Raw genomic sequence first — 26,361 nt, 5'->3', positions numbered from 1 at the left:
ATCTAAAACCTGAAGGGACACAGACCCTCGAGGCCTGGAGTTGCCCACCCCTGCTGTAGACAACTTAATGCAACTACTCGCTTTAAGGTTATCTTACTTTAAGCTCTGAATTAAAAATACCATTGGTAATGGAAAGAAAGAGTGCAAGTTTCCAGTTTCCAAATAGTTTGATGCTCATCCACGTTGTCACATTAAATACCTGAATGCAAAATCTTTTAAGTGGTGAAATAAAGTCGATAGAAGTCTAAAAATACCCAGAGTGAACCTGCAAACTGTATCAGAGCAAAATTAAGTCAACAAGGACAAGCCATAAAACCATCGATTATTCGTAAAGCAACTTTATTGTTTAATAATAAGCATATTTTGGTACAAGTGGCACCATTTCAGCCTTTATTTCTCTCAAACTATACATGAAATGGATCCCCTTCGTAAAATTCAAACCAGATTATCATTGAGCCACAACAAAGTGAGATTACTTCAGGTTGCATGGGCACATATGAAGTCCAATTACCTGCATTGTGGAATCCATTGAAACAGAAAAAAATCCTGTGGGCGCCCAACAGTTAAAAGTACATGGAGGCAGCATTTGGAGGAAAAGGCAGGGGAGCAGTGGCTTAAGACTTGTTCAAAAAGGGGAGAAAAAAAAAATACCAGAGTGGAGCTCATGGAGGGAACAACTGCATTGAAACAGAGCACATGCAAGACAAAAAGGAGGAACAAACATTTAGAAAAAGAAAGAAAAAAAATAGTCCATGTACATTTATACACACAAAATACAAATGAGAATTTATTGACAGATGATAAAGACGCAAGTGCAAAAGTTTACAACATTTGTTCCAAAAGCCTCCACTCCTTTACCAACTCGCTTCTGTTTTCGTGAATATGTCAGGACAGTGAAAGAATATCTAATTCAAGGCTACTGTGGACAAGTTTCTGTGACGAACAACTTAACCAGCAGCCCTGTGATCGGTGCCTCGTGACTAAAGATTCCGTTTTAGCAGGAATGTTAGTACTGCACACACTGCTCTCATCCAGAGTCTCAGCTGATCTTAACTTAATAACCTAAACCAAGCCGTAAAGCTTCATCTTAACATTAAAACGCTACAGCTGTCCGCAGTCTGTGATGATGATCTTCTTTGTTGGAGGGCCTGCCTTTGAGCCCAGCTCTCCCATCTGCTGCACCACATCCATGCCATCCCGAACCCAGCCAAAAGCCACATGTTTGAAGTCCAGGTGTTCGGCTTTCTTCAGGGTTATGAAGAACTGCGAGTTGTTGGTGTCGCGTCCGCGATTTGCCATCGACAGGATGCCCGGGCCTGTGTGCCGGACATCAAAGTTCTCATCCTCAAACTTGTCGCCGTAAATGGACTTGCCTCCTGTGCCGTTATTCTTGGTGATGTCACCACCCTGAAAGACCAATGGAGCACTTGTTAGTGATGCTAGAGATTTTCTCCTGAGAGTTTTCTTTTAAACAACAGGACTGATTTGTCATGGCATCAATAAAATACTTCATACATCAAACTACAGAGCTGTGCTATGATTACAAACAGCAACCAGGGTGTATTTCTGTCAACCCAGAGTAAATTCCACTTTGTTGTAATCAAACAAGTTTTACATTCATCTGATCTTGAAAGTCCAAACCCTGATCTTTCCTCACCTGACACATGAAATCTGGTATGATCCTGTGGAAGATGGAGTCCCGCAGCCCGAAGCCTTTCTCACCAGTGCAGAGAGCTCTGAAGTTCTCTGCAGTTTTGGGTACAATATGGGAGAACAGCTCTATAGTGATTGTGCCCAGAGGTTGGCCATCAGCTGCCAGCTTGAGGAACACCTGTGGGTTAGTGTCTCTGGAGTGCTCCTGAATTCTGGACATCTGTGGCGAGCACAGAGACGAAGCATCACCATCAATTTGGCCCATCCGGTTCTGACACTCGCAGAAGGTCTTTTTGAAGGATTCGGCTATTTCAGGGGTTTTGAACTTGGCCGCCAGCTGCTCAATCACACCTTCGCCATCTAGATAATCAAAAAGGGGGCGAGGAGAAAGAGAGCAGGTGAAAAATAATCCCCATGTTGCCTTAAGAAATAAACACATGCAAGTGGTTTAAAAATCCAAGATGAATGATTATTAGTGAGTATTTACAGACAAATCACACAACGCAGCACAATACAACATCACATCGATGCTGTAGGTATACCTGAGTAATCAGTGGCAGTCCAGATCAGTGCGTTCGCTGAGGCGTTCATGGGTTTGAGCTCCATCGCCTCTGAGATGTTGTGGTTGGCGCAAACCCGCAGCACCTGTTCTCTTCTCATCAGGATTCGGTAGAAATGTTTGGTTGGGTGGAAGAGGATCTTGATGTCACCGATGCCGCGCTCCTTCCACTGGCCGATATCCCGGTCCCATCGATACAGTTTGGCGCGCTCCTTGAACAGGATCTCCTCGTCCTCCTCTCCAGACTTTGTCTCCACCTGAGTGATAAATACAGTGATAAATACAATTTTATGGAAAATAAATACAAGTTTACTAATTGTACTAAAATGTTAGGGCTTAGCACATTTATGTACCTCGGGCAGAGATACTATGGGCTCAAAGTGAATGTCCACATTTTTAGGAGCTTCTTCTTCATCACTTCCCCCCTCATCAGCATTGGTTTTAGGCTGAGAGGTCACTGCAGATCCAAACACTGTTGCTCCAGCATTTGCCCATGAGAAATTAGCATCTACAATTTTTTTTTTTTTTTTTTAAGAGGGAAAATTAAAATAATTAGCAGTGAAACAAAACAACAGTCCAGATAAACAACTGAAGAAAATGTTTAATGTTAAAGCCAACCTTTTGATCCGAATGCAAATCCATCTGTATTTTTGGCCAACTCAGCAAAAGAGAAGCCAGATGCATTGAAGCCAAAGGTGGAGAGGTCTGCAGCCAGAACAACAAAGACATTAAATACTTCCGTACTTCATAATAAGTCTGTGGAGGTGGTTGATGTTAGTAAAGCTGACATCCATCATGAACAACCCACATCACCCACTGCATGAGTATGTGAGTGGGCTGAGCAGCTCCTTTAGTCAGAGACTGAAACACCCTCGCTGCAGGAAGGAGCGCTTTCCCAGATCATTCATCCCAACAGCAGTTAGACTCTATAACTCCTCAATCACGATGTCATAAGTCACTGGACACTGAATATCCACGGTCACCACTTCATGTATAATGGACCTTCCATGACCTTCCAAGCTATATAGTTTAGAGATGGCACGATACCACTTTTTTATGTCCGATACCGATATCATAAATTTGGATATCTGCCGATACCGATATGAATCCGATATAGTGTTGTTAATCAACAAAAAACGTTTTTTAAATATCTGCCTGCATTTGGTATAATTCATACCAAGTTTAAAACAACAACTACACAAAGCTATCTGTAACTGGAGCAAAAAAAAATATTCATAGTCAGCAATACTGATCAATCTAATAAACTTAAACCACATCCACCTCCCATCGTATTTAAAGAATCACTTAGCATATAATTTAAGCAACCTACAATAGTTCCAACTGCCCAGCAGCAACAAAAATAAAAAATAAAAAATAGGAACCACCCTCACGCCCACCTCATGAGCAACGACCGTAATCAACACTGAGGCTGTGAAAAAAAAAAAAGCACAGAAATCAATTATTTTTCAAGAAATATTAAATAGATTCAACATCTTTCTTCAACAAAATTGCAGACTGCACAGATGGTACCTTCCCAAAGGAAAAAGTACTATAGCTTACTAGGGTATATATATTAGACTTAATAGTCACTATATACAGTAATTGACTTCTATTCATTTTGCATCAAATTAAAACTTTGGCTGTCAGATAATTATTTATTAAAAGCTAGACATTTTAAATTAGAATAAGAAAGAAAAGTATGTCTTTGTGCCCCCTTTTCCCTGTTAATGCCCTATCGGCCCCCCTGGCTAAACTTTGCTAGATCCGCCCCTGCACAGTTACCAGCCGTCAGCTACGTAGAAAAAGATCCTCGAGTAGAAAGTAATATTAAATAAATTCTAACAACAGCTGATCAAGCTTAAACGTGCTGCTGTTGTTCAGCCGCTGGTTTCCTCTTTCTGGTGCAAAGTGGGCCAAAAGCAAACTAGAGACACGGACTCGCGACAGAAAAGCCGATCAGCTGATCGTTAAGCAGTTTCATGATTGAAGTAGCATCAAGAAGAGGCAGTCGCTTGTTAAGCTTAACGCAGGAATGCTTTACAAACATTCAGAGATGGACTTACACACTTGCTTTACTTCTCTCGGGGATAACTTTGTCGGAGATGAAATGCCGGGTTGCTAGCGAAGCTCCACATGCTATCCAGACCACCGACAGGTCCCGCATGCCACAGCCGCTCTATCACGTGATGCATACTGCTCCGACGTGCTAACGTTCTGAGGTGAGTTACGGCGTGTTGCAAGTTTTGTGAGGTGCTTTCGTGATATTTAATGGATCGGATTACATTTTTTATTTTTCTCCGATATCCGATCCAGTAATTTAGGTCAGTATCGGACAGATACCGATACGTAATATCGGATCGGTCCATCTCTAATATAGTTTATGTCCTCCGTATTTCCAACTATATCCATAATCACATAGTGTGTATGCTACCATTGTATATAGTGTATTATCTTACTTTTTTTCATTGATTGTACTTAATTGTATTTTTGTATTTCCTTCATATATCTGTACCTGAGCTGAGGTGACGCAAAAATTTCCCCGTTGTGGGATCAATAAAGTCTTATCTTATCTTAATAACTTCCCAGAAACATTCTGAGTATAAAAGAAACCCTCAGCTGAAATTCTGTCTGTGCAAAAATGTATTCAATATTTATCATCCAAACTAGCTCCTCATTTTAACATTTTATAAAAAAAATTTCATAACATTTCAAATTAAAGTCAAAAGTTGGAGCGAAAACCCATAAAGTATGTGGCTGAAGATGGAGAGTTATGTTTCATTTGAAAATACTTATGCCGTTTTTCACACTTTTTTACCTCGACTTGTTGTAGCAGTCAAAGATGCAGGTTTACTCTCAGTGTTGGACTCCAGCTCGACACTCTTCTTAGTTGAGAGGTCAATGGGAGAGCTGCTGCTTGGAGTTGCTGTGGTCTGTTTGTCTGCTGTAGATGTGCTGTCGGCAGCCTCTGCTCTGCTGGATGATGGCCCTGATGCTGGCATTTCAGGGGTCACAGCAGGACTGCTGGAGGCTTCGTTAGATTTGTCTAACTGAGCAACCTGATACACATTTCCAAATTAATAACATGTTCCAAATTAATACCCATCTTAAGATGCCTCTGAGTATTACTGACAGAGTAAAATAATTAATTTAAAAAGTTAACATTTGTTTGTTTTTTAAAAAACAAAAGTTGAGTTTTCTGCTTGTATAATCAGAATTATCTATGTAAATTCGGAGCCATTACCAGGACTTCATGTACTTTGCGGACTTCTGTCTCAAAGTCCTCAGGCTTATCCTGGTCCGGGTCGCTGTCTGTGGTGCTCAGGCCACAGAAGAAGGTGGGTGGAAGCTGGAGGCTTTTGGCTTTTTTCTCCTCCTCTGGTGTTGGCTTCTTTTCCCACACCACCTGACAGTCTGACTCTGAATGCAGCAAACAGCAAGTTTAGGCTCAAAATCAACATAACATTTATTAAGGTACACAAATTTTGGGCTGTATGGCTATAACAGATCGATATAAAACCCTTTAACATAGTAGCAGAATTAAACCAAACCAATTGTCTTTTGAAAAATGAGTTGGTTATAATAACATGTAACAGGGTTTAGACTACATACCATCACCACAAGCTGCAGTGTTCTTCTCAGGAGTATCAGGGTAGAGCTTTCCATTCAAGGCCTTCACTGCTGATTCGTAGTCTTCATCTGAAGTTTAAAACAAATGTTTCCTTTAATTATGTTTGCAAAGAAAATTATAGTGTTTGTTCAGACTTCAACCCATAATGAATTAAAGATTAAAGGCAATTTTGTATTCTCAGATTTAAAACCAAAGAGGCATTACTGAACTTTGATGTCAAAGGAGAACCCCCCCCTCCCAAACAAACAAACAAAAAGTCCAATAAGTCCTTTCTTAGCTTTCTGAATGGGACAGTTACTAGTTTGTCTTATAAAAGCAGAAATTACAGTTTCAAATAATAAAATTTAAATAAAAATTCACTCCAAATAACATGTTTTAATTAAGGTTAAGGTTCCACTTTGATATTTATGTCAGGACAGATGTATATCCTTATAGAGAAATACCGTGCACTACTGCTACCTTCTGGCTCTAATAACTCATTACATCATATGTGGGAGCAGTTCAAATATTCAAAATAAATTACCAATTATTAAAAAGAGTCATGTACATCTCTTATACCACCCTTATTTCTCAAAACTGTCAAATAAGGTGACATTTACCAGTGCCAGCAGCCCTTTGGCGTCACATTCATTTTTGCACTGGATACATTTTTTGGGGTTCAAAAGAAAGGAATAAAAACTGAAAAGCTAACAAAAAATGTCTATATAGCATCTATGTGCTATATTGTTATTTTAAACACTGGTATCCATTTCTGTCCAAAACTTTAGCATTCTCACTTTCTTACATCGTCTCCTGGGAATGTTAACGATTCACAAATAAGCAGATTTATTTCAGCGAGTCATATGTCATATGTACAACCACTGATGTTCACTTTAACAAACCCTCGTTCCATATCTTGGGTCTCACCGTCAGTTTCGTCATCACTGATGTAGCCTGGTTCATTCTTGTAGCAGAAGAAGGTGATGGGCAGCTGGAGCTTCCTAGCTAAAGCTGCCTGCTCAGCTGTGGGTTCCCTGACGTACACAATCTCCACCTCCGAATCCTCATCAGACCTAGCACTGCTTCCCTCTGCCTGAGGGGATCCTATGATAGATGGATATGATAGGAGTAAACAAGTCAGGCTGGGAAAGAACTGTTGGAAGACAGGCCAAAATGTAAAAATTAAAAGCCTTTGCAACCACAGGTGTTAATTACACACACACACACACACACACACACACACACACAAAATCATGCACAGCAAAACAGAACATCATGCATTTGATTTACAACAGTGAGACATGTTTTATAAGCAGAGGATTTCTGCATGGTCTCGTTTACACCACTTACTCTTGGACACATGGTATCGTAACATTAAACAGGATAAATACCTGAGCTTTAACTCTAATTAGCCTTTGCTGATTAGAGTTTCACTGCGAGAAATCAAACCAGATGAGGAATTACATTCCATGCTGTTGCTACAGACCCAGCACTAAAAATGGCACATGGGACGTTTGCACAGTACATTCCTCTCTAAAGCAACGCCCTTTGCTCTCAGCTCACCTTTCAGAAGACCTTTCTGGTGCTAGTCTAACTGCCCCACACTACAATTGTGGCATCGCTGTACTCTTTAATTCAGCCTCTCTGGTATATACAGGACATGAAATAAAGCGCAGTGTAAGACCTTCAATCCAGACTGAAGACTCATATGAAACAATAATATAAATATAAGTGAACATTTGTTTTTTGCCAAGTCAAATCAAAGAACCTACGTGTTTCACTTTTGTACAGATTGTCTATAAGAGATGGATGTAGCCACCATGAAGTCACTGACCAGTTTGTAAAGCTTCGAGTTGAGGTCCACACTTCTCTCCAAGTTGAGAAGTGTGGATCTAGCCATGATGCCACTTATTTGTTAAAGCCTCGAGCTGAGGACTTTCATCATCTAGGTGTTTTAAAGCTGAATGTGACAAAACAAGGATTTGATCTCGCTGCAAACCTGAATGCTCACTGGTCAACAATTTGTGGTTGACAGCTCTTTAATTGTGGTTAACCCTGCTCCAAAATTGACTTAATGTTGTAATTAGTACAATCTGATACTAGCAACTGAGCCCATAAAGGCATCAGGAAAGTGATTTTCTATTCAACCCCAAATCATTTTGAAACTACTGGGCGCCCCCTGGTGGCCACTAAATAGAAATCTGTAATGTTCTGTGTTGAAGTTGCTTTTAAGAAACCGTCCATCTTTTATACCAACTCACACAATTTGTACAAGTGCCTATACTTCACTGACACTTGGTCACTGAAAGCTGCTGGTCTGTTCCTGTTTTGACACCCGGTAACATAGACCAATTTCTAGATTGAATATATGAAACATGATGTTCAATGAGGCTAAAAACTAGCGACAGATCTTCAAGAAATTACTTACTGATGTCATAGATCAAGGGAGTAGTTGTAATTTTCCCCATTCAGGTCTACGCAATCCAAATTCTTTCCGCAACCAGAATAGTTGCCCCCTCCTGGTCAATGATTGACCACATTTAAGGCAGTTACATTTCAGCTTCACCCTTTAGACACAGGGGCTACCTCTATCTTTCATCTACTTTCAGCTAATATAAACAAAACTGCAAGCCACACTATGAAAATGACACTCATATGAAAAGATTGTTACATTTAATTCCAAGTTTAATTTTTTTCCTTAAATATTTCAGTGCTTTAAACACCATTTCCATGATGATTCAGATGAAATCAGATTAAATATTTTCTGCTTTTTTGCATTACTTCAGTGCAAAACTATTTAATCTTGTGACACAAGTGCTACTTAAAGAACTACAATTAAAATTACTGAATGATAAAAACTGAAACCTTCACACACTTGGCATGCAACACATTAGCTTGACTGTTTTGCTTTTTTTTTTTTTCCTCCACTCCGTGCATCCAGGTTATTTCTTTGTAGTAGTAAGGGCCATTCACGTGACAGCTGAGAAGTGTTAACACACACTGCAGTGATTAGAGTACCTGGGGTTTCAAATTGGGTGGTTGATGAGCTGGTCCAAAAAGCCATTGGGTTATCTTTGAAAAGCCTAAAATCCAGCCCTAAAGGATGGTGGGTTGTTGAGTGAAGAGAGACTAATTGTGAGGCTGGTGTCATAATCAGAAAATGCCAAAATTGACTGAAAAATGTGAAATACTGTAGCTGTGCAATGACTGATTTGATAACAGTGTTATTAACCCTATGGATATGTAAAATATGTGCAGTATAGTCATGTTTTGTCTCTAAAATTTCCACTAAATGTGCATGTTGCAAAACAAATATAAAAGGGGAGCATGTCGACGGAGGAAATACACGTTGTGTTCCAGTTAAAAATGAAAGGTGTGGGCAATGATGAAGCAGTGAGATGCAGATGAAATAGGACGATCGGGTAAAAATGAAATGAACTGAAACCGTTGAGACAATCATTCAAAAGTAATGCAAATATAATTCAGACGCCCCTTTTTTATTCTTACCTTTCTCTGGGATTTTGAATGCAGGAACTTGAAGTGAAGTCTTGGCAGTATAACCAGAGCCGTTGGCTTTCAAACCAGATGCTGTAGATTGCTCGGGTTCAGAATGAGATTTAGGAGTGCCAAAAATCTTCTGAAGGGTATCAGTGCCAAAAACAAACTTTGGGGGAGACACCACAGTCTTTCCGGGATTGACAGGACTGTGTGATGCAGATGCACTTGATCCAGTGTCTGCAGGAAGCTCAGTACGTTCCTTAGTCGTCTCTTCAAGAACGGCAATGGCTGCTTTGCCACATACAGCTGGAGTGGTCTTTGCAGATCCTGGTGTTCCACTGTCTTGTGGTGGAACCACTCTAGATGTCGCTGGAGTCATGAGTTCTTTTTTTCCCTGAGCAACATTGGCTTCCTCAAAGACTTGTTTGAATGTATTTGCGGTTTCTTGCAGCTTGAATCTCACAGCCAGCTGCTCAAGCTTGCCCTCTCCTTCCTCAGCAAAGTCCAAAGCACTCCAGACCCAGGCCTTCTCTGCGCCCTTCATAGGTTCCAGCTTCATGATTGGACTAATCCAGTGGTTGGCACAGATCTTCAGCACCTGATCCCTTCTCATTACCAACCTCGCTCGTTTATCGTTATAATTCTGCAAGATCTTCAGGTCTCCAATTCCTCTCTCCTTCCACTGTTTTGACTCTTTATCATAGCGATATAGTTTGGCTCTGTGACTGAAGACCACCTGCTCATTTTCCTCTCCTGTAGAAGTCTCCACCAAATCTGGCAAGGGGACCACAGGTTCAAAGTACTGGCCGTCCCGCTCTTCATCCTGGGTGACATCCTGCTCGTCATCAGTACCCACTGAAGCTCTGCTCTGGTTGAGCTTAGCAGGAGACTTTGAGGGGCTGATGCCAGGTTGAAAGCTAAAGCTGAACCCACCAGTGGATTCCCCGAAGCGGAATAGGTTCTTTCTCAGGGGGCTGCTGGCAAGAGGGGAGGCATAGACCGACGAGTCAGCCGTGTCATCTAAAGCATCTTCTCTGAGGTCGTAGTTGTCCCACTCCAAGGTAGGGCCGGTGGTGTCACCTTGGGGCTTGATTACAAGGCTTGAAATGTCACCAGCTGTTGCAATATCTCCCTGTGTGTCATTGTCTTTTATCTTTGTTTTCTCGTCAGTCAAAAATGATTTCAGGTCTTTCAAACCAGACTTCATTTCCTCTGCCTTCTGAATGAGGTGTGCTGTTCTACCTGTGTCAACCAGCTTGTGGGGGGTTTGTAAAGGGATGTCCAAGAGAAGTCTCTGACACTCTTCAAACTTTTCCTTAAACTCCTGAGCAAGCTCAGGGCTTTTAAACTTGGCAGCTAACTGTTCGAGTTTAGCATCTCCATCAGAGAAGTCATTGGCCAACCAAATCCAGGCTTTGTCTGAGCCTGCCAGGGGTTTAAGGTTCATGGTGGTGGTGATCCAGTGGTTGGCACAAACCTTGAGAACTTGTTCTCTTCTCATCAGCACCCTTAGCCGACCATTTGTAGTGTTTTTCAGGAATTTGAGAACTCCCACACCACGCTCTTTCCATTGACTGGTACCCACATCAAATCTAAACAGTTTGACACGCTGAGAGTAAAGAACCTGTTCATCCTCCTCCCCAGTTACCAGGTCCACCTTCTCAGGCATCTGGATCACTGGTTCAAACTGGATGTCATCATTTTCCTCTGTTTTATACATATCATCATCCTCCAGTTCATTTGAGGCTTCTGTCTTGGTGGGGGTTGCTTGGAATGATGTGAACAACTGCTCACCAGCTCCAGAGAAACCTTTGAATTCTGGATCTTTCGTGCCAAACTGAAAGTTTCCTCCAGCAGATTTAGCCAAGTCTGCAAAACTGAACGCATTTGCTTTTCCAGATATTAATGGATTTTGTTCTTCCTCCGTTTGCTCTACTGAGGGTGTAGAAACAGTTTCTTTCTCCTTGTGCTTGTCAGCTATACTTTTGAGCATACTGGAGGCTGACCCAGTTTGAGTCTGATTATCATTTGAAGGGGATTCTTTTGGAGGGTCTTGAACACCAAACTTGAAGCCACCAGGCCCAATGGGCATTGAAAAAGAGAAGCTTGACGAACTGATTGTGCTAGATCCAGTCTGGGGAGCTTCAAATTTGAAAGAAGCAGGTGAGCTTTTATCTTTGCTCTGACCAAACTGAAAGGTGCTCCCACTTACAAAAGGTATTGTAAATCCAGTTCCAACAGGCTGACTTGACGGACTCTTTGTTCCAAAGGTAAATTTTGAGGACGACGATGAGGAACTAGTGCTGCTTGTGCTTTTAGCGTTAGGATTTAGGGTCTGACAGGACACACATTTATCAGCAGAGGCTTCGTTTCTCACGAGACAAGTGTCGCAGTCCCATTCTCCATCCTTCTTACCAAATCTAGCTGCTAAAGATGCATTCTCATTTGGAGCTTTGCAGGAAACACATTCAGCAGCTGATGCATCATTTCTGACCAGACAGGCATTGCAATCCCATTGTCCATCTTTCTTTGCTTGTGGTCCCGACACTGTTGGAAGATTTGACCCTAATGAAGCCCCCTCTGTTGGCTTAGCAGCAGGGTTTGGACTTCCACAGGATACACATTTACCAGCAGAGGCTTCATTTCTTACTTCACACACATCACAATCCCACTGTCCAGGCTTCTTACTAAACTTGGCAGCAACCCCAGCAGAGTCAACACTGGACAGAACGGGTTGTGCTGCAGGTGCACCAGCAGCTGGTGCAGCTTGTGCTGCGGCAGCTGTTTTAGCCGAGGGTTTAAGAGCTTTGCAAGAAACACAACTGTCTACATTGGCCTCATTTTTTATAGAACATGATTCACAGTCCCACTGCCCTGGTTTGCTGGTAAGTAGGGCTCCAAAGCCACCAAATGTACTGGAACCAGTGTCTGCAGATTTTGAGGAGCTGAGACCGAATGTGAATGAAGAGGCTTCAGAAGATCCAAAACCACCAAATCCAGTAAATGTGGAGCCAGAACTACTTGGTTTTGCTGAATCAGTGCCAAATTTGAATGTAAAAGAACTAGGTTTAACTTCCCCAGCAGCCTGAATGTCTGGCTTTGAAGAGGCGTTGGGATTAGGGCTTTGACAGGATACACACCGTACATCTGTGGGTTTATTTCTTACACAGCACACAGAGCATTCCCATTCTCCTTCTTTCAGTGCAAACTGGGCTGCAATCGATTCAGAATCTTTCACGGTTTTTTCTTTCCTCTCCTGTTGATTTGTCTTGTCAAGTGATTTGAGTACAATCTTCTGGGCTTCCTCAAACTTGGCTTTGAAAAGTGCTGCCTCATCTACAGTTTTGAAACGGATGGCCAGCTGTTCAGGTTTAGGCTCCTCATCTGCATAATCAATAGCATTCCATACCCAAGATTTATCAGAGCCGGCATTTGGTTTCAGCAACATATCTGGTGTTATGTAGTGATTTGCACAGATCTTAAGGACCTGTTCCCTTCTCATTAAGAGGCGGACCTTGCCTTTAGTGCTGTGTTTTAAGATTTTAACATTGCCGATGCCCCGTTCCTTCCACTCTTTTGTCTCCGTGTCAAATCGATACAATTTTGCCCTGGTGCAGAAAATCTCTTCCTCTTCTTCCTCACCCGTTTTCACATCTACCTTATCGGGAAGAGGGACAATAGGTTCAAAGTGAGGCCCATCTTCATCCTCCTCAGCATGAGTACTATCATTGTCACTCTCCCCTGCCCGTTCCTGCTCTGCTGTAGGCTTTGACATTCCAAACGCTGGCTTGGACATGTCCCCAAATTGAAATGGTTGATCCACCTTCCCAAACAGGCCTCCAGCAGCTGTGCTCTGTGCAGAATCAACAAATGAAAAGCTGGTAACATTTTTGTTTCCAAAGGTGAAGATGCCCGTTTGGGTGGTGGGCTGCTCCTGAGTTTGTGGTTTCTCTGGAACGGTGTCTGTTTTACTGGGAATGTCTGATGTGAGAAGGCCAAGCAAACTTTCACTGTGCTTATTTTGAGAAGCTGAGAATGTAAAATCACCATCATTGGATTTAAAATTGGAGTTGAATTTAAAAGCAGGCGAGGGTGTTGACTGGGCAGTTACACCTGTACCAAAACTAGGCACTCTGGGCACTTCAGTGGGTGCCTGCTGGCTGAAGGAGAGCTTTCCAAAGTCCATGGGCTTTCCCTCAATGTTCTTTGGTTGTTGAACTGGGACTACAGGTGGCTTGGTGAAATAGCCAGGTTCAGGTAAGGTAGGGTTACTGGTTTGTTGGGTAACACTCTGGCCATAAAAATCTTCACCATAGGGTGAAAGAAGACTTGTGGCTGGTGATTCAAACCGTAGAGGTGCACCAAAGACTTGTTCTTGAGGAGGGTAGATGCAGGCTGGGGCTGTCTGCAGTGGAGGTGTATGCGTGGGCTGCTGGTAGGCATACATATTGTGCTGAGGTGGCATGCGGTTTACGCCATACATTGGGGTCTGTGTAAAGAGAGTAAAAATAAACTTAACAAACTCCTTTTTTTTTTTTTGTAAAGCATTAAAGCTTGTTCAGCATTAAAATGATGATTACCTTGGTGGGGGTTACATTTGCTGCTGTGCGCAAGAGATACTGAGAGTTGTATGCTTGTGACTGATTGTAGTACACAGAGGGGCCTGTGGTGGCAACTTAAAAAAAGAAAGAAAGAAAAGAAAAAAGACATGCAAAAATGTTTTATGTCACTAAACTGCTTTGGTAAATTAAATCTTGTGTTTAAATATAAAATTAATCATGTTTCAGATCCGCGTATCATACTGACCTGTTAGGGGGGCTCCATGATAGGACTGAACCGGGGTAAATGGTTCCTGCAGGCCCTCAGCCCCGTAAGTCTCGCCATACATTTTATGATGAGGAGAAACTGTAGTGCCTGATGAGTTGTGTCTCAGATCATGAACCTCATTCTGTAAAACAGGAGCATCATGTGAACTCAATCTGAAATGTATTGATTTAATCCAAACTGAAAGTAACACAACAAGTAACAGTGATCACAGTTTAAAAACAAGGGACAATGTTACAAAATATTATCTTAAAAATGAATTCTGACCTTAAGGGCTTCTACTTGCTGACACAACATCTGAAGGAGACTCTTCTGGTCCTCCACCCAATGAGGTTGTGTTTTGGGAGAAATCTAAAGAAAGGATGTGAATGAATTATAAAGGTAATTGATTTTTGTGTTTGACTAAAAACACAAAAACTGAGTCATTTAAATAAATAACAACATGGACCTACCAGTCTTTTTGAAGGAGAAACAATGCTTTTGTTTGGAGAGGGAGTGGAGAACTTAATGTGGGATATGGTTGCACTAGTTTCGCCAAGATGAGCAGGGCTGGAGTGGGCTGGTCCTCTTAGGCTCCCCTCTTCCTTCTCATCCTCTTCATCCATGACCTCCCCGTTCTCCCCCAGCTGCTGGTTCACATCATTTAGGAGGTCCACAACTTCCTCCATAGAGACAGGCAGCTGGGAAAGAAAAAGTTTTGACTTTAATTTCACACTGCTTCTACTTTAGCAAAAAACAAACAAACAAAACAAAATAAAGTGTCACAAGTTAAACATCAGTCGTACAAATTTATAGTTTTTGTTTTTTGATTCTTCCAAATTGGGACTTACCTTTTCAATGTCATCTGCATTGGCGCTGTAGATCTTTGACAGGTATGCCCTGAACTTTCTCAAGAACATGATGCACCTGTCTTGAGTCTCCTCAACACCATTGCTGGCCTCTTCTGACAGCCGCTGATATATCTGCCAAAAAATAAATAAATAAATAAATAAAAAATAAATCACTATACACTCTAGAATATAACACCTCTACAAGTGTTAGAACCACTAACTTGAAACATCTGAAACCACATAACAGTGGACTATATGAAAATCTGTTTTTTTAATTTTTTGTTTTTAAGAGAGACTTGGACACAAATGTGTCTTTAAAAAAAAAAACAACAAAAAAACAACAAAAAACCCCAAAACCAAACAAAAACCATAGTACCCAAGTGCTTCTTGTGGTGTGAACAATAAATCCAGGTATATATTTTTTATGCTTACCTGAGCTAAATGCCATATGGAGGACATGTTATTGATACTTTCCAAGGTAGAAATGGCCTCCTCGGTTTTCCCTTCAATGTCAAGAAGAACTGCATATGCTATCCTTGCTTCCTCTTCATAACTTTTCACAGAAGAAATCTGAAAGGAAGATCATTAAACAGAGAGGCAAACTCAGACTGATTTTCAGGTATAGCTGAAAGTGTCAAGGTCTTTAGGGACTAAACCTGAGGCTAAACATGACAACTACTTGGATGCAAAAAGAAATGAGAACATTATTAACCTGAATATCTTTGGAGGGAAAGTGTATAAAGAGAGGGTCAAGAGGTTCTGGTATACTGCGTCTGTTTTTGATCTTCTCCAGCAGTGGAAGGGCAACTTTCCAGTAGTGGACACTGCGGCCAATGTACTCCTTCTGGTCATAGTAGGAGTTCACTCCATCCCCCTGGTTATTAAAAAACAAACAAACAAACAAACAAACAAACAAAAAAAAAACACACAGAAATTGAGTCTGGCACAGGAGCAGAATGGTACACAGAAGCCTTTTGTCACAACTCATTTCTTAGTGGTTTTAAATCCAGCAGACACGCAGCCAAAGAAGTGGCACATGTGGCTGTTTGGACATCTTGCACTTAATTCTGTTTAGCAGCTGCAGACTGAGTGACAGAAAGGAGCAGGTGTGAAAGCCGAGAGAGCTCTGAGTTACCTACATGCTTTTAACTGTCAGTGCAGCTTGTGACGGTAGATGACTGCTGTCTTTTTAAAGCATATGGACTTACTTACTAATAAAGTAAGTATTAAATAAAGGAAGTTGATGACATTAATGCAGCACAGTCAGAATATGCTGGTTTTCCCATTAGAAGCTACAATACAAGGGGTACAAAGGTACAAGGGACTTTCTAAATGCCTTATTTTATAAAAAAGCATTCAAAAAGAGATACATTAGAATTTTAATCACTTTACCATCCTGCAACTCACTGAGTTTAAGCAAACAGTGTATGCATCTGTGTGTGTTTCTGTACCGTCTGGCTAAGACACTGAGCCCAGTGGATGACCAGTGCTGGTTGAAGCCCATGTTTTTCTCCAGCTCTCAATGTGCTCAGCCCATGCTGCACAATCATTCGTAGCTTTCCTGACACACCAGGTCTGCAAAGCAAAAGGCCACACATCAAAAACACTGAATATATGAACATAGCCAATAATGGGACTATAAATTAATTGCAGTTAAATGTTAATGTACTGTTTTGATAGGTTCATATCGCTTATTGAAATGAAATGAGGTTTTAGAAATGTATTTTTAATGAGTTTAGCCCTGTTAAGTACAGTTTTCTAAGATTTAAAACAGACTACAGATAGTGACCACTGATTTGAACCATTTTGGGAAAATACTGAGGAAAATAAATGGCTAAATCCATCAAAAAACAATTTGAAAACCAGAATAGAGAGTTGTTATGCAATTATATAAATCACAGAGCTAAACATACAGGAACAAGACAACACTAATTTGAAACAAACTAGATTCAAATCGGGAGAGATCCTCAAAATAGTGTTTAAATCAGTTTAAGTAAACACAACATAACCAATCATATCCCTTTTGCTTATGCAATAGTTCTGGATGTTTTTCCATTTGGCTCTCGACAGCACTAGAACTCACGCTGCTCGCTTGTGAATGAGGCTGTAGATGGCATCCCACCACTCCCTCTGTCTGTCAGTGGTCAAGAGGCGGAGGAGAGGAAGAGGGAGGCAACGAGGCTCAAAGAGCTGTTGTTGTGACTGATTGACTCCAGCATTGATCTTTGCCGTCCTCTGAAGCTGACAGTGGCTACAGAACACCACACCATATAGAAACACCTTGATGGAGCAAACACAAGAGAAAAAAAACCTTTAATACTGAAAGAAATACCAGAACAAAACTGTGTTTATAAATTAAAAGCAGTGCTGTTGGCTTGTTGAAGTTTCATTTTACTTAATTTTGTCTCCTAAGACTTTTGCACAGCCTGCTGTAATAAAGTGCCAACATAAGTTCATGAAAATGAACCAAAATGCAACAGAAAAACTCCAGAAGTCCAAGATCCAGATTTTCTCTCAAGTAAAACCTTTTATCTATTCATACATTTTTCTGTGCTTTGGCCAGGAGGAGGTTTACAGAGTATGTTAGACCAGTACACACAGAGCAGGAGCAGCACCACCTTACCTCTAGGTCCAGCAGGCAGATTGACTCTGGCGCATTGGTATCTAGTTTAGAGGTTTCCAGCGTAAGCCGAGGAAAGAGCTGCTGTAGCCATTCCCGCAGCGGTGGTCTTTGGTCCAGAAGGTTCCACTGGAGTCCCAACCAGCTCAGATGTTGCAACTGACCACTGTGGAGCAAGATGGAGCCTAAAGAGAAAGCAGCAAAGTTATTATACTACTCACTACTAAATGCTTCTTTAATTTCAGGGGAAAACAAACAAACAAAACAGTTTTTTTTAGTATTCAGGTAGCTAACTGGTTCGTACCAGTGTCCCATTTGGCCATTTGAGAGAGCTCTGGAGCCATGGCAGTAAGGGAATGAATGTCATCATTGGCGATAAAAGATAATCCAGCAGAGGCCTGCGGACCCCGCAGGAGGTCAAACAGGGAGTCCTGACCAATCCGGTTCCCGAAAGCTTCCACCACCTACCAAGAGAAAAATAATTAAACACTGACGCACGAATGATTGATGTTCATGTTGACATAAGAACACTTCAGTGAGAATCATGTGAAATCACATATAACCAAGGTCAGACCTCACTGATCAAGGCAGATGAATCTGTACTCAGATTGAACAACATGTGGCCGGCCTGGCTCTGTCGGTCATTCGCCAGCAGCTCCAGAAACTGTGGGGCGGTCTGATCTCTTTTGGTCACTTTTGTCTTTGGTCTGGGGACCTGGAGGAAAAACAAACTTTAATTAAAACAAACAAAAACAAAACTGCAAAGCGTTCACTGAAAGACCACGACTAGGTCCTGAACAAGTTTATAGAACTGTTAAGTCCTTTACCCTTTGCAAGTCAGGCAAAAAAAAGGTAAAAGGGACAGCACAGTTGCACGATGGTACAACTACTGGAATATATTTAAAGTAACAACAACATAAGTAAATGAATCTGCTCATTTGGTGTCTCACTACCTGATATGCCAGTAAGTAGCACAGTGCAGCCAGGTCACGAACAGCCCTCCAGGTTTGTTGGCGATCCTGAGCCAGCTTAAGCAGCAGCGTGCCTGCATGCAGGTAGAGGTGCCCTCTCATCTCCACAAACACCTCAAGGAGCTCGTCTGCACTGCGGCCTGCAACGCTGCTCACTTCCTGCATAGCTTGGTCAAACCTACAAGCACAATGCAGATGAACAGTTTACAAAAAAGTTGGAATGCTAAAAACACAACTAACAACAACAATGTTAGCCTTTGTTGAAACAGCTGCAACAATTAGCCTTTTTGACTTGTAAATAGTCAAAGCTTGAGACTTATTTGCTTCTCTTACCTGTAGATCAGGTGCAAACAACCTGTTACACCTAAACAGACTGAACTTTTACTAAAGACCAGAACTTAATGTGATTCAATTACATTTTATGAGGTTGGCAAGGTTTTCTGACATCAGTAATGTTTGAGGAAAAGATTCTGAATGTTAACTTTTAACCATATAACTTTGTTTTTTTAAAACTTTACTACAAGGACACGTGGTCACCAGAATACACGGGAGAGATTAGGTTGTAAATTACTCCTTAATTTAAAAAACAAAACAAAAAAAAGGCCCCAGATTTTAGTCCAGTTCTCTTGAACAATCCAGGACCCAACTTACTCTTTAAGTGCATCTACACTTGGCTGCACGCTGCTTTCAGATAGTGTGATTCTCAGCAGGCTGCAGCGGGCCAACAACAGCTCTCTCCGAATACATCGACTCATCTTCTCATTGCTGAGCTGAGCCAGGTACTCCTGAAACACAGGTCATCCATTCTTTAGAAAAGTTTATGCACTTATAAAGGTGGGAGGATGAGTATAAGGCCCAAAATAGAAGTACTTAAAGCATACTGGTCCCGCCTATTCAGGTACACTTTAATTTAGCAGGACACTAGTGCAAAGTCCATACTAACCTGCAGTGTGCACACCACCTCAGTGTACCAGTCCAGACTGTTGCACAGCATGGCTCTTTTCTCAGCAGCCAGGCAGTGTTTAACAGCCTCTTCCAGCCGGCCATCCTGACGGAACAGCTGAACCAACTTCACGTTCACGTGGGCGTCAGCCGGCCGCGCTGCCAGCTCGGTCTGAAGGAGGTCGAACAACTGGTTCCAACCCTGCTGACCCTGACGACTCAACAGGCGCTCCTAAAAGCAGCAGTGGCAATGAACAGAAGACATTCAGTGTGGCATTCTTTCTACTTTTAATTAAGTTGTACCCTCTTCTTCGACTGTTTTTGTAAACCTAAATGACATTAAAACTCCCACTCATTTTAATTTAAGAATATTAAGCAAAGTGATGGACGGATCAGGCTGGGAACTAGACAACAGTTTGTTAAACAACCTAAAATAGTGGGATCAAAGGACTTCACAGCTGACAAAGGCAATGTTTAGTGAATGTTACTGGAGCTAAAGAAGAAAGGAGGAGCTTCACCTTAAGGTTGAAAACTGCCGGGTTTCCTGGTAGCAGCTTTGCAGCTTTCTCCACCCAAAACTCTGCCCTGCTGTCACACTCCTGCTTACTGACAAGCAGCTCTGCAACCTTCAGCACCAGGTCTTTCTGGGCTGGATTCAAATCCACCGACCGCTGCAATAGAAGCGAAGAAAAACATTTAGTCTGAAGCTGAACATATGCATCAAAAGCTCTGCCAGTTTTTTCTCTCTCCCTGCTTTACGAATTAAAAACTCATCACCTCCTCTTCTTTCTCACACTGTGCTGATTATTAATTTCTTTATTACAGCAGCAACTGGAGCCGTTTACGTCCAAGAAACAGGTTGCACTACAGTCAGCCAACTGTGCATAAAAAATAAAATAAAAACTGTTTTAAGTGGGCCATTTTCACTTCCCACAGGTGGACAGAGCACAGCTTGAGTGCATTTAAAAAGATTGGAAATGTACAGCAATTATATAGCTGATAGTGTTTTGATGAGTCTCAGCACCGACTCTGAATCACTTTGTTTCAGCTCATTAACTGAGAACCAGCTTCATTACAGTACACATCAGTTTTAGTGTTCAGGTGCAAATGAATCAGTAAAAAACTCCCTCAAGGTGAGTTTAATGTTCTTAAAAGTTACTGCTACAAGAAGGGAGAGCAAATAAATCACAGTTTATTTTTCTCAATTTTCTGTCATCATTCATCTTCTAGATTTGATGCTATAGCAATAAAACCCTAACAGTGCCTTTGGGAAGCTGATTATTGATTCCTGAATGTCAGAGAGAGCTTGGTGATTCATCTTTTAAAAAGTAAAACAACAAAGAGCATTTAGCATTCAGTTTGATAGACTACCCAGTGCATTTTATATTAAAAAAAAAAAAAAAAAAAAAAAAAAGGAAAAGAATCACACACCAAAAGGCAGACAGAAATCACATCTAAAGCCTTGTTGTTTGCTGTGGGAAATTACCCATAGTAACAAAGAGGATACTTATTTTTAACTTTTTTTTTTTTATATGCATTCATCACAACTAACCAAATTTATTCAAAGTGCATGTGGGTAATTTCCCTTTCGTGTCCAGGTAAATATACGAGTTTGGTTGGTCCATTTAAATTGGTGTGAGCATGAATCAGCAGTTGCACCGACAGCACTTACAGAGCAGTTTTTAAACCCACACACATATTCATTTATGTACATAGACAATTGGAGGAATTTTAGGTCAATCATCTTTCTGATTTCTCAAACAAAAGGAAGCTGAATCTGAAAATCAAAGCTTGCAACTGACAGCAAATACGGGGTTTGTGGAAGCTGTTCATCATTTTGTCATTTAAACAATATTTCCTCATTTCATACCTGAATCTTATGATTTCTTAAACCACATTCTGACACACTTTTAAAGGGAGAAATGCTTCCACTAAGATGTTCTTTTTACCTTGTAACATCCAACTGCTTTGTTGATGTCTCCCTCTCTCTCGTAGAGCTGTCCAAGGAACTTGTGTGCTTTAGGATCCCTCTCCTGGACCTTGAGATAGTCTGACACATGCCTAGGAAAAGCATGAAAGACAGGAATTACAAACAATATAGCGACACACAAGCATTGGGTCAAAACAATGGAGAGGCTCACATGCTTACCTTTTTGCAAGATCATATTCCTTTGCTTCAAAGTACAATTTAGCAAATAAAAACCCTTTGACTGGCTTCTGTGGAGAGAAAAAAAAAATATGTGGACCAGGATGAGGAAATGGATTCATCTTGTTATGATAGTGAGAAGATGCAATTACACATGTCCTGAAGAGTTATCTGGCTTACTGGGATTTAAATACTCACCAGTACTCAGTACCTGCTTAGTAACTATACCCAAACTCAAAGGCCCATTTTTAGCCATACAAAAAAAAAAAAAAAAAAAAATCCTGCAGATGGAGCTGCCAATGCCTAGTTAAATCATGCCCATCCATAATTTTTTATAGATGGTTCAAGTAGTTTGTGAAGTGGGAATACATCAGAATAGTGAAAGATATTTTTGTTCATTATCTAGTTTTGATCAAGTGATCAGCTTTGTGGTATTTACACACCCCACCCCCACAAAAAGGAAAAAAAAAACAAAAAAAACAACAAACCAAAACATCTTTTATCCTGAGGAATTAACTAAAATGTAGTTTTGGGAAATTATTCCTCCCAGGGGCTAAAGTTAGTAACATCTTAGCCATCGTGATTACAGCATTACCCATTGTCAGATTTACTGCTAGCTTCTCCTACCCACCACACTACAACTATTATCACTGACTTTTTCAGTGTCAGGTGAACAACGTAGAATAAGTTGATAGTAGATAGTGCTCTTCTGGCTATTCCACAGACCCATTTCAAAACAAAGAGGGATCACGCAATCCAAACCTTAGCGTCAAAACTGTGGAACAGTTTACCTCTCCCTCTACGCACTATGATGCTTCTTTATAATAAAAAATAAAAAGCTGAAAATTCATCTATTTAGACAGGCAATTGGGTAATGCTCTTGTGCAATACGTTGTTTTTGTCTGATGTATTTTTAAATTCCCTGTAACGCACTTTTTAAAAATAGATTCCCGTCTTAAAAAGTCCTTCATAATTACATTTTACTTACAAATCACAAAAACATTTAATTTCTGTATGTTTGTTTAGGAATGCATTTTGCTGATAAGAATACAGGTTTAAGCTCTGAACAGCATGACACCCAATCTTGTGATTTAATTCTTCAGGCAAATGTCTCCAGACTACACACACTACTGTACACAACAAAATGCACAAGTATGTGTAGTAGTGCGAATCTATTGTCAAACAAAACTACATTTTTGGCTTTACTGGTGCAACTCTACAAATACCATTGGGCTAGACTGTTAATCTTACAATACCAAGGTTTCTCCTGACTGAAAACAAGCCTCTGGGAGGGTGACTATGCATGTAAGCACAACGGGTGGCCTAACTTTTTACTTTTTCTATACATTGTTACCTGTATATACACGAACTTCAGTTGCTTATGTATATAGGACCACTGTCTTCCTTTTATACTTTATATTCCCCTTGCTCTAGGAGCTGTAACACCCAAATTTGTCATTCGTGGGATAATAAAGGTTTATTCTATTCTAGAGGTCCGTGCATTTTTTTAAATTACTTTTGATCTTAAGCACACAAAGTGTATTCTAAGCTTGAGTACATTAAACCACACACACTACATCAATAAAAAAAAAAAAAAAAAAAAAAACACAATCCTGATGACTTTACTTTGATGTAAGACCAAAATATCGTTGGAATTACGCAAAAACAAAACCCTGACTAGGTAAAGCAACTTGAGAGCATGGTTAGGACCACTGACCACATAGCACCACATTTACTCAAGTAATTGACTGATCGACTAGCATATTATGCTGCCATGGTGTAGGTGTAGATATGTATAAGCAATTAAACCAACATTTTCAGCTGCAACATTAAAAAGATATCTACAAAACAAATGATCAAGATCTCATAATAACACTAGCATATATTTCTGTATTCTTTGTCATTTCAGTACACTTTCGAACTAATCACTATTAGTTAAGCCACTTTCAGACTGTTGATAAGCCCGAATTCTGATGCATTCAATGTTTTCTTACACTGCATTTATTTCTCATTAAATATTCTGATTTTCTGTGGGTGCAGCAGTTTCCCCCGTCACATCCGATCCAAATAAATAAACGAATAAACAATACTTAAAAAGAACGAAAACAAATCAAGAAACGTTGGAACTGTGCCTGATTAACAGACAAGTCTGTTTGCAATTATGCTAAAACCACCAGTTTTTGAACAAAGTTAGGCTTGCTGCTCCTGATACAATGAAGCAACGAGCATTTTTAATTGTTGTCTGAACCGAAACCTCGCTTTTCCAGAGAAATGAAACTTGCACACCCTATCCAACTAGCTTTGTCTTGCTGTCGTGGCTAACTAGCATAGCTGATTAGCTGGCGCTGTTCAAGGGATCCCATGCCGCGCATTTTCCCGAGTATAAAGGGGAGGACACGACGGGGCGTCATCACGCCGGCCGGTTAGCTATAGTCTTTAAGACTATCCGGGGGACGGGGGTTATACAGAGAACGATATATGAGTCAACCGAAATACCGTCATCATAATCAAAAAAGCAACGAGTGCTCATTGAACATGTGAACAGGTCGTACCTCATACCGGCTGATCTGACATGATGGCAGCAGCATGCTAACGTTAGCCTCGGCGGGCTTAACTTACCTCTTTGAGTGAGGGAGAGGAACTCTGCACAGAGGAAACGTAACGGTCCACTTCAGCCTTACTTCGCCGCATAGCTTCCAAGGTCAGGGGCTTCTACAGCGGCTGAATGTGATACATAGAAAACCAGAAATTCACTAAATATTTAAAACAAAACTGACGCGAACATCAGCTCGCCTGACGTAAACTCCCCATGATGGTATTGCGCAGTCTCAATGCCGTCAAACGGCAGCTGTCACGTGACTTCTTAACCAATGAGAACAAGAATTCAGTTTGACGCAGACTGACGCATTTCAGTTTGAAGGGTTCTGTTACAAATACCTGAAAATCCTCATTTCTCCAACAATTAAGCCTTAATCCTTAATTTGCTAAATATTTTGGCTAACTTTTGTTACATAAATTAAATTAAACAAACAGATATTTAAACCATGTATATGTGTAACCAATACTATTAACTTAAACAAATCATGCTATATCATGTCCATTTGTATAGGCTGATACCTTTGCAGATTTTTCCTGTCTGTTTCTGTTGTTAAGCTTCAGTCAAGTATTTTGTATTTAAGAACACTTTTTAGTCACCTGTTTTATTCCAAAGTGTTCTCATCAAAACCTCTGCACATGTGAATAAGTAGCAGTTGTCGAGGAAAAGCTGTGATATGCAATGCCCATTTGAACTTTATCAGCTACACACACATTCATCACCCATTATGAACTGAGCATCAGAATGGAGAAGTGATTTGGGTGACTGGTTGTTGGTGCCAGATGGAGTCAACTGAGTATGATTTCAGAAACTGATTATCTACTAGGATTTTTACACATAACCACATCTAAGATTGACTAACAATAGTCAGAAAAAGAAAAGTCTTCAATGTTCCATTGCACAACAACTATAAAAAAGATTCCGATTCTTGTGATGCTGTAATGGTAATTATAGGCACACTTGGGGCCCTTTTGTACCAACTCAGTATTGCTGAAATGCAGCAGTCTTAAGTATTGTTGCTAATCATGTCCATGCACCTCTCTTCTGATGGTTGCTTTCAGTAGCATGACTCTCCTTGTCTCCTTCTCAAACATGACAGTGAATTCACTGCACTCAAATGGCGTCCACAGTCACCAGATCTCAATCTAATAGAGCGCATTTGGGATGTGTTGGAACAGGAGAACAAATCTGCAGGATCTGTGTGATGCTATCATGCCAGTACTACTCAGCAGCTTGTAAAAAGGCCACCACAGCAGGTAATTCTACATATTTGATTTGGTAGATTTTTTGTTTTCTCCTGCGATCAAACCAGTAATCTCTTATTTATTGAAAATGTAAACCATCATTTCAACATGAACCAAAATCTCACAGAAATGTTTCCAGAACTTTATTGAATTCATGCCACAGAAAATTAGGGCAGTGCTGAAGGCAAAAGGAGGTAGAATATAAATGAAAATACTCCAGCTGGTGTACTCTGAAGATATGTATTAATAAAACTGATGTTCTTTTGTCTGTAAGTATGTATCATCTTGGATGTTGCCTTTCTTTAGTTGATATTGTACACTGATTAATCTTCCTGTATTTTTTTTATCTTTAACTTTATTCCCAAAAGTTTTATACTCTGCATGATTGTCATTGTATAAACTTACAGCATAATTCTAGTAATAAATATTTATTCTATCAGTTTATGTTTTGAACTGGTATTTTAATAGTCAAACATGTTGCAGTTGTATTTCTAATTATTTTCTGTTAGCTGAATGTGACTGAGAGTTAGCTAACATCTGGATATGGCCAACAATTTTGTCTTGAACTCTATTGATTTGTGCTCTTAATAACTTCTGAAGTTAGATGGATGCTGTTTCAGATTATGATTGTCATATTGACTATCCTGCAGATGCTAATGGCTGTTTAGTGTTGCACACATGTGCATAATGTCCATTAGTAGTCCTCTGAGTCATTTCATATGTGTGTGTATATGAGAATGTGGAGATGCTGCTAATATACTTGATAAACATAAAAATCAAGCATGTTCCCATTTAACGTGGACCCGAATGCAACATACCGTATGTGAAAATTGGGGTGTCATTAAACATTACGCAACACTTGTGAATCCTG

General features: G+C 40.5%; 1 protein-coding gene across 3 annotated transcripts; it reads right to left on the bottom strand.

Moving 5' to 3' along the window:
• Nucleotides 1–320: 320 nt before the first annotated feature.
• On the bottom strand, nt 321–24,491 carry ranbp2 (RAN binding protein 2). Of its 3 annotated transcripts, none has more exons than XM_026143967.1 (30): nt 24,270–24,491; nt 21,654–21,721; nt 21,454–21,565; nt 20,023–20,175; nt 19,506–19,736; nt 19,214–19,347; nt 18,545–18,740; nt 18,166–18,306; nt 17,896–18,055; nt 17,595–17,776; nt 17,055–17,251; nt 16,423–16,546; nt 15,684–15,845; nt 15,404–15,541; nt 14,972–15,103; nt 14,594–14,821; nt 14,409–14,492; nt 14,124–14,265; nt 13,898–13,992; nt 9,327–13,806; nt 8,838–8,915; nt 6,747–6,923; nt 5,822–5,908; nt 5,454–5,629; nt 5,028–5,268; nt 2,831–2,917; nt 2,566–2,720; nt 2,196–2,469; nt 1,658–2,013; nt 321–1,407 (listed from the first exon to the last, which is right to left on the bottom strand). In XM_026143967.1, exons 1-30 carry the CDS (start codon nt 24,339–24,341, stop codon nt 1,102–1,104), a joined length of 9,168 nt encoding a protein of 3,055 aa, XP_025999752.1. In that variant the 5' UTR covers nt 24,342–24,491; the 3' UTR covers nt 321–1,101. The 3 variants fall into 3 exon arrangements, with proteins under 3 accessions (XP_025999752.1, XP_025999753.1, XP_025999754.1); XM_026143968.1 differs by lacking the exon at nt 24,270–24,491 and adding an exon at nt 24,203–24,259; XM_026143969.1 differs by lacking the exon at nt 8,838–8,915.
• Between the last annotated feature and the right edge of the window lie 1,870 nt (nt 24,492–26,361).

Source organism: Astatotilapia calliptera, chromosome 16 (genome assembly GCF_900246225.1).
Source record: "Astatotilapia calliptera chromosome 16, fAstCal1.2, whole genome shotgun sequence".
NCBI classification, from domain to species: domain Eukaryota; kingdom Metazoa; phylum Chordata; class Actinopteri; order Cichliformes; family Cichlidae; genus Astatotilapia; species Astatotilapia calliptera.
This window is presented reverse-complemented; position numbering and strand designations above follow the sequence as displayed.

Excerpts from the sequence above, each read along its gene's own strand:
- ranbp2 (XM_026143967.1), bottom strand. The coding sequence starts at position 24,341 with ATGCGGCGAAGTAAGGCTGAAGTGGACCGTTACGTTTCCTCTGTGCAG. Across the intron at positions 21,566-21,653 it reads GAATATGATCTTGCAAAAAG|GCATGTGTCAGACTATCTCA; the intron begins GTAAGCATGTGA and ends TGCTTTTCCTAG. Across the intron at positions 15,542-15,683 it reads TTCCCTCCAAAGATATTCAG|ATTTCTTCTGTGAAAAGTTA; the intron begins GTTAATAATGTT and ends TCTTCCTTTCAG.